The following is an 8,766-nucleotide window of genomic DNA, read 5'->3' on the forward strand; positions in this document are numbered from 1 at the left end:
CCTAATTCTTTTTTTTTAAGATTTTATTTATTTATCAGATAGAGATCACAAGTAGGCAGAGAGGCAGACAGAGAGAAAGGGGGAAGCAGGGTCCCTGCTGAGCAGAGAGCCTGATGCGGGGCTCAATCCCAGGACCCTGAGATCATGACCTGAGCGGAAGGCAGAGGCTTTAACCCATTGAGCCACCCAGGTGCCCCTAACCTACCTAATTCTTAAAAAAGGATTTTAGATGAGCTCATATGATTTCAGCTGGCTTTTGAGCCTTGGATTCCAGATAGCTCTCTTATACCAAATTGCCCCCACCAAGGGAATCAGGTTCTCAGAAGGCAGGTAGGGAAGGCACCAGTAGTTCAGGGAAGAGGTCTGATTCTTTGAAGATCTTAGTAAACAACTCACAGCATTGTGCCCCTCAAGTATGTCAGCCGGTACCGAGGAATTAAGACACACGGGATCTCTTGCCATCTTGATAAGCCCTCCCCACTTCCTCCTACGTCACTGCTTACTACCCTCTTAGAATTCAAGATTTCTGCCTACCAGCCTTGGAACCTACTTCATCCTAATTCCCTTCTAGAGCCCAGTGGGATAAGGACAGACACAGATACAGGAGCTGGTAGGTTGGAAAACATTTTATTGGTGTTACTGAGCCCCAAGAGAGTGCTTATAGAATGGTGACCAGAGAGCACACTAGCCCCTCTTCCAGTGGGTGTCAGCAGTGCTTGGTCTTGAAGGGAACAGTCACTGGGCGTCAGGAGTTGCACTCCTCAAACCCTTCAGCTGGAGGGAGAGAGGGTGTGGTCAGATTGGGGACCCTTGGGTGCAGGGAGCTGGAGTCTCCCATGAGTAAGCCCAGGACAGCATGGGGCAGAGATAGGAATCCCTGCCTTGCTCTGAGTTCTCATTCTCTAAATACAGTAGCTGATATTTCCCTTAGCTCTAGTGAGAGGACACTTTATCCTCTGTTACCCATCCTCACCCTTCCTCCCACATCATTGGCTTCTTCCCTCCCCACCAACTTCTGTCCTACTGCCCATCGCCTCTTACCTTAGGAAAGGCATCCCAGTTGAGGAAAGGAAGTTTCCTTTTGATAGACTAAAAGAGGAAAAAAGAATGAGAGTGATGTGATACAGGGCAGGTGAGCGCAGATCAGTGAGTGAGCTCTCCGGAGTGGCGATGGTGTTATCATTTACAATTAGAGGAAGGACTAGTATTTCCTGAGCCCTTACTCTGTGTCTGCCTTATACTAATTCCTCCATAGGCATGCTTTCATTTGGTCTGCACAGCTACCTTTTGAGGTAGGTCCTGTCAAGCCCACATCAGAGACGAGGAAGCTGAGGCTCAGAGGCAGTTGTGTGAGGACACATAGCGAGCACGTGCTGAGTCATGTGACACAGGCTCCAATGCCCATGCTGTGTCTGACTTTGCCTTCTAAGTGTGACCAAGACACCCGACCTAGGACCTCAGTTTCTTCATAGATGATAAAAGGACTCAAATAAACTCCTGTCTGGTTAGCTTCTGCCTTTTCTGGAATTGTCTTTGTGGCTCTGCTCCCCCATTGCTGCATTAGGAAAATAGGTGTGGCCATGTCAGTGTCTGGAAGGAACTTTTCTTCTGTCAAGCAGGGCAGTTACTACCTCCTAGAACTCAGGAAAGAACAAAAAGGGCTAGAACTAGAAAGTGTTGACCGTCCGCTGGAGAGACTGCAGTCAAGGAGAAGAAGGGGTGCCCACACTCTTACCTCAAAGAGGGCATGCCAGTTCAGGAATTCATCGGGCTTAAAAGCCTGTGGAGACAGGGAGACAAGAAGAGGGTCAGTGCCATGGGAGGGCAGAGCTCAGCCCCCAGCCCCCCGGAAAAGGTGAAGGGTCCACGGCAGCTTTGCAAGCTGTCTACTAAGGCATTGGTTTCCTTTATGATGTGGCTGTTGGGGTGGGGGCAGCCCTGGAGAATGGTACTTACAGAGCGCAACTTGTCGATGTTCAGGAAGTTCGCGTTAAAGGCCTAGGCAAAAAGACGGGGTGTTAAGAAAGTGGCGAAGGAGCACAGAAAGGGGCACAGACAGAGGTTGGAGTGTGGGAAAACAGGGTGTTTACCTCAGGGCCTGCCGCATAATTACCAATGGTGGTTTCTTCCTGGAAAGTGAGGGGAAAAAAAAAAACCAAAAGATCACATAATGGCAAGTCCTTGTCCCCAGACCCTCTCTGCCAGCCCTGCCTTCCTCCCCAGGCCAGTCCCCAAGATTGTAGACCATTCTCCACCATAGTGCCTCAGATAGCCTGCTCTGTTCCAGTAAGACAGACGGTTGACAGCAAGGCGAAGAGGAGGGATTGGAGAGTGGCATGTGTGAGACAGAGAAGCTAAAAGCCCAGGCCTGCATCCATGGTAGGCAGCAGGTACATGGGGTGGGGAAGAGAGGACTCCTCCCAAGAAAATCAGGCTAGTGTTGCTGCGCAGTTGACTTGGGGTGTTCTTGAGACTCCTACGCTGAGCACATAGAGTGGGTGGGGGAGATTGGCATGCAGGTAAGAGCCAGGCTGCTGAGGTACCCTGCCTGCCTTTAATTGATTGAGGTTGGCTTGCTTTGTGACTTTATTGCCACCAAAATCAGAGTCACCATTTCCCTCCCCCATATAGTCACTGCCCTGGACCTCAGTGCCCTGGACCTCAGTGCCCCCCATCCTGTCCCTCTCCCTGCTTTAGTTGCCCAGTTTCATTGTCCCTTATTTCTTCCTTTCCACAACAAAGTTCACAATTGGGTATCCTATAGGCTAGACCCAAGTTTTTAGCTCTCAGTAGTTTGGCTTGTTTTTAAGTTTGAATGAAACATTTTTAATTAGCATTAAATTAGTATTAGTGTTTAAATTAGAATTTATGTATTCTATAAATCAGATTTCTGGTTTCTTCCAAAAACTTAAAAACTCTGGCCACACTGGGTACATTTTCCTGCTTAGCAGCAGTCCGATGTACACAGACTGTCCCTTTTTAGATCAGGCAGGTTCGCTCCACCAGCCCTCCTACTCATTGACTCCATTTGCTTGGATCCCAAGCAATTGTGTATGTGACCCCATCTCAGACTTTTAAATCTAGCATGGATGTTCTCCCCCAACCTTGGGAGAAGATGGGGCCTCCAGCTTCCTCCTGACTGGAGACTGCCTCCTAAGGGTCCTTGCTATGGCCTAGGCTCCAGAGACAGTAGGGAGCATTTCCTGGGAGACAGACGAAACACAGGTGAAGCTGAGCCCAGATGACGACCTCAGCCCCTCTTGTCTCCTCCCAGGATTCAGTTGTCTAGCCTCCGCCTGTATGCTGACCAGCCCCTCCAGAAATAAAGCATCTCGGTCTACATGTCTTCCTGGGAATGCTTTATTTCCTTCCTCCTTTCTTCCTTTCCTCAGAGCCCCTGCTTTTTGTTCAGCCTCTGATAATCTCCAAAAATAGGAGCCATGCATCCAGTAATGCATTGAAGGTAAAGAAATGGAGGACTCAGCGAGGTAATAAGTAAGAGAAAGAGAATTCAGGTGATGTGCTCACCTCGGGACCACCCAGGGAAGCCCCCTGAGCAGAGTGGAGCGCCAGAAGAGAGAGAAAAACCACAGCAGGAAGAACTGGGATCTTCATGGTGTCACGTTTGGGGTGCTCTGAGGCGGGGCCTCACCACTTGCCCTTTATATTCCCAGGGAGGTGGATATGAGCAGAAGTGGGGTCCCCACCCCACTGACTCACGCCCAGATCCCATCGCCCACCCCCGGGGCTCTGGGAAGGGGAGGTGTAGACTGTTCCCCACTTACCTTGGATTTCTCAATTCACATTCTGCCCCAGGCACTAGGAAGGTGAGATGGCAATGGGGTGCTTCATGCCAATGGAGCTGGGATGGAGACAGGTCGAACCTGTCCCTCCAAAGGGTTGGCAGTGGCACCCAAGCAACCTCTCCTTTTGCCTTTGTCTCTTTCCCTTATATCCTTCAATCTGCTGTTATAATTTGGACTTTTTCCCAATTCTGTATAAACTTCTTAGACTGGCATCGAATGCTTTCCATGCTCTGGCCTTGACCTGCCTTTCTGACTTATTTTACTCCTTTGCACGTGACACTGTGTTCTAGCCAAACTGGACTCCCTACCAAATAAACCCTTCTTGGTCCTCCAAGCATCTTCCCATGCCCTTGCTTATTCCTAAAATGCCCTTCTGTCATCTCCTGTTTTCAGAACCCAACATCCATCTTGGATGAATCTTCCCTGATTTTTCCCATCATCCCTCACCACCACCCCCACTCCCCATACTGTTCCCTTCTTGGAGTTGCCATGACCATTCATTTGTTTATCTCTGGAGTTGTACCTGGGATAACTTATGCCCTTATTTCTCTCTTAGAATAGTAAGTTCCTTGAAGCCGAGAACTCTCTCTTAATCACCTTTATATGCCCCTACACTTTGCCTTAGAAAGAGTACAGGCGGAGCCAGCATTTGTTTGATTGGGTAAGTTAGGGTTCCAACATCCTTCCACCAAGTTGTACACTTTCCTCCTTTGGGGCTGGACCTCTCCCGTTTTCCAGCTGCCCATCTTTTACTCTTGGGTCTTCAGAGAGATGACTGTCTTGAACTACAAAGACAAGGAATAGAGCACACGGGGGTGGAGGGGGAAACTACACAAAAACACAAAGCAGGTCTTAAAGATGCCCGGTTGGAGATAGGATCTAGGTCCTGAACTTTGAGTGCCTTCTCCATTTCATGGAGTTTATCCCACCCCCTGCCCCATCCCCCAATTCAGGAGTTGGATCACCTCAAAGTGACAAAATATTCTAATCAAGTCACCTTCCCTACCATGAGGTTCAGGTGGCCCAGCCGGTTCCTGGTGTCATAGGGAGGGGCCGGGACGTAGACTGAAGCGGCCAGGACAAAGCAAGACCTTACTTGAGAGCAGGCCTCTTTACCCCAACCTGATGCGGTGCACACAGGTGGCAGGCGTGGGGTGGAGGGGCTAGATGGCACTCATGAACGATCTTCGGGAACCCCAGAAGTTGGTGCTTCCGTTCAGTTCCCATGATACCCTCACACCCCACATGTTGCCCCTCTGTAGGCTCAGGAAGCCTCCTCTGTCTTTGTAACAGCACCTCCCACTTGGCTGGGCTACCTGAGGAGACAGGGCTTGAGGAACACTCACTAGCACAAATGGCCAGGTGGCAGGGGCTATCGCGCAGTCATGCTGCTGGAGGGGATGAGCAACAAAATACCCGAGGTGTGTGGAGTGCCTCTCAAAAGGTTTTCTGGAGGAAAGTTTTTATGTGTAATGGATTCTAACTGATTAATGAGCAGTGGCTGAAGGAGCTTATTAGCCAGCATTCTGTCAGCATAGGGTCAGCTCCGGGAGCAGAAGGAGAGAAGAATGGACAAAGGAGAACGGATACTGTATAATCACCTCCACTTAGGCATGCTAATGGGGGAGCACTTTGGCCTGGGGGACCCAAAGCACCAGATGAGCCAAACACCATTATCTTATTTGCTCTAGAGTTCTTTTGTAACAAGTTGACTTCCCGGTGTTTTCCTCTCCACCAAATGCTAATGCTGCTGATAATGTTAGCCAATTTATTGATATGTTATTATGTGGCTGGCATTGGGCTAAGTGCTCTACATGAACGATCTCATTGAAATAGCACAATGATTCTATGAGGTAGATATTATAATTATCCACATTCTGTAGGCAGGGGAACCGCAGCATGTAGAAAGCTTAAGTGACTCACCCAAGGTCACACAGCCTGTGTGTGGCAAGGCCAGCATGAGAACCCTGGGATTCCAGGGCCGGCACCTGGATCGCACCCATGCTGTACTGTGGCGTCGTGTCCTCCAAAGGACCTCGCCAGCCCATGTAGCACATTGCATGAGTCAGGCCCATGCCGAGAGCTCGGGGGCAGGCTGCACTTAGCCCCCATTTGTCCCGTGGCTCAGGTGTCCCTTCACAGCATGCCGCCTGCATAGCCATAGGTGGAAGCTCCTTGCATACAGGCATTAATTTCAATGAGTTAACCTGTACATGTTGGGCGGAATGAACACAGAAAATTAAGAGATTAATGGCCCTCCACGAGCGTATGCCCCAGAATGAACCTGTGATTGTCTCGGACTCCAGGTGCCTCTTGGAGTAGGAGCACCTTGGTGCACCAAGTGTGTGTTTAAAGACGGCTGACCCATTCTAGTTCTGGTTTTATAGTTCAGTTGTTTAAAAATAAGTACTTCTGTATAATGCCTCTGAATACAATGTGCACAACTGAAGAAATCCATTCTCCCGCTGGAGAAGAGAACTGGCTGTGCTCGACAGCTTTGTTTCCACTTGGTACCTTCCTGATGGACCCTCAAGGGCAATCTTGGCTTTACAGGATTTATGCTTACAGTGCTAACTTTAGAATGTAGCATCTCTGTGCTGCCTCAGTGGATTGGTTTCCCGAGTGCCTGGTCCCGTGGTTGGGCAAGTGGGAGAAGAAAAGGAGAGGGGAGTCTCACCATCCCAGGAGTTTGGGTGACGGGTGGCAGGAGAATCATTGGATTTCAGCAATGCATTGGATGCATCACATAGGATTAATGGTGTCAGGCAGAGTCACACAGCCTGGCTCTGCATCAACCCATCTCCAAGCCCAGATGATCTTCTAGTTCCTTCTTGGAGACTACCAGTAAACCCCTGTTTTCCAACAGGCCTGCCCCCACCCCACCCCATATTTGCCAGAACTTGAGTGTGGGTAGGAGACAAGGCCCAGCCCTGATTGCTACATTACAGACACACCTAGGGGCTAGGAGCCAGACTCCTGGGTTCAGAAAGGGAATGTGGGATTTGAAGGGATGCACACCAGGGCCTTGGGACCTTGGTGAACACCTAGGTGAAAAGCCTAAAATCTTTGAAGAGAAAAGGAGCTGGGGTGTGGGGTATTGGGAGGCAGAATTCGGGACATCCTGTCCCTTCCTTTCCTGTGCCTCTCCCAATGTTGCTATCACACCCAAAAAAGCAGCCATGTTGTCCAACAGGTCTGGTTTCTTCTTTGCCACCCACTTTTTGTCCCTGTGTACCCTTTGCTTATTGAACTTCTCCCAGGAAGACTTCCTGGATCAATCCCACTGAATTCTGATCCCTCCTCCCATTCTCTCATTCACAAATATTGAGCAGCCACTTTGGCTCTTGGCTCTGGGAATTCAAGATTGATAAGGTACCTGTCCTGTGGAACTTATGTTCCAGTGGAGAAGACAGATCATAGTCTAATTAAAAAAAAAAATAGGGAATACTATAACTTCTGAGAAGGGCAAGTTGTGGGGAGAAAATAAAACAGGTTCAATGTGATTGCAATCAGGTAGGTATCCTTGGTTCCACTGGCTGGGTCGGGGGACATCTGAATGTGGACTGAAAGCAGTTCAAGCTCCTGTCTTCTGAAGACCTTGAGTTGTGGGGACAGGAAGCTGCAGCATTCCTTGAGAGTGTCTCCCAACAGGTCTGGGTTGACAGGAAGAGGGAGGCCGGAGCCGTATCATCCCCAAGCCACAGTGAGGAGTTGGGACTTCATTCTAGGGCTACTGAAAAACTTATCGAGGATTCTGAGCATGGATCCTTCCTGGGTGGCATGGGAGAATGGATTTTAGGGAAAAATGAAAGTCAGAGGCTGCTTCAGGAGTCCAGGAAGGAGAAAGGGACATCCTACCCTTTTATCAGAGAGTCCTTTACACCAGAGGGCCTTTGCCTGCATCAAGTGGCACTTTGAACTTTAGAGGGCTGCTTCCAGCCCTTTGGACCAGGAATACCCTGAGAGTCTAGAACCATGTTGACCATCTCATCTTCTCCCACCGTCCCTCAGGGACAGGCTGCAGGAGACCCGAGTTCCTGCTCTTTTTGATTCATCACCCACATTCTTGGCAGCCAGCTGTCAGTCAGCCAAAGAATTGGCTGACTACCCTGGGAGAGCTTGGTTCTCCTCCCTGTGGCTTCCAGGAGGTACTGCAAGGCCCTCCCTACACAGCTGAAATCCAGGACAAGGACAAGCAAGCACACCTTGGAGATACAGCAGGTTGGGTTCCAGACCACCACAATAAAGCAAGTCCAATGAATTTTTTAGTTTATTTTTTAAATAATTTTTAAAGATTTACTTACTTGTTTTAAAGAGAGAAAGAGAAAGCACAAGCATGGGGAGGGGCAGAAGGAGAGGAAGAAAGAATCCTCAAGCAGACTTCCTGCTCAGGGTGGAGCCTGTCATGAGACTCAATCCCAGGACCCTGAGATCATGACCTGAGCCAAAAACCAAGAGTAGGATGCTCAACCAGGCACTCCATTGAGGCAAATGAATTTTTTGGTTTCCCAGTGCACATAAAAATTACGTTTATTACTATCCTGTTGTCTAGTAAGTGTGCAATAGCACTATGCCTTAAAAAAAAAACAACGTACAACACTTTATTGGGCATCTGGGTGGCTCAGTCGGTTACGCATCTACCTTCGGCTCAGGTCATGATCCTAGAGTCCTGGGATTGAGCCGCATAATGGGCTCCCTGCTCAATGGGAAGCCTGCTTTTCCCCCTCTCTCTCTGCTGTTCCCCCTGCTTGTGCTCTGTCTCTCTCTGTCAACTAAATAAATAGAATATTTTTTAAAAATATGTTTAAAAAACCACTTTATTGCTAAAGAATGCTCACCATCAAGTGAGCTTTCGGCAAAGTGTAATCTTTTTGCTGGTGGACGGTCTCACCTCGATGTCCATGGCTGCTCACTGATCAGGATGGTAGTTGCTGAAGGCTAGGGTGACTGTGGCAGTTTC

The 8,766-nt window shown here is 49.1% G+C and overlaps 1 protein-coding gene across 1 annotated transcript; it reads right to left on the reverse strand.

The window, feature by feature from the left end:
- Positions 1–608: 608 nt before the first annotated feature.
- KRTDAP (keratinocyte differentiation associated protein) lies at positions 609–3,654 on the reverse strand. The gene is made up of 6 exons (XM_032841892.1): positions 3,529–3,654; positions 2,091–2,129; positions 1,957–1,998; positions 1,736–1,780; positions 1,042–1,089; positions 609–774 (listed from the first exon to the last, which is right to left on the reverse strand). Exons 1-6 carry the CDS (start codon positions 3,613–3,615, stop codon positions 736–738), a joined length of 300 nt encoding a protein of 99 aa, XP_032697783.1. The 5' UTR covers positions 3,616–3,654; the 3' UTR covers positions 609–735.
- Positions 3,655–8,766: the final 5,112 nt, after the last annotated feature.

The sequence above is a fragment of the Lontra canadensis genome, unplaced genomic scaffold (genome assembly GCF_010015895.1).
Source record: "Lontra canadensis isolate GAN:19392208 unplaced genomic scaffold, GSC_riverotter_1.0 scaffold125, whole genome shotgun sequence".
Taxonomy (NCBI): Eukaryota; Metazoa; Chordata; class Mammalia; order Carnivora; family Mustelidae; genus Lontra; species Lontra canadensis.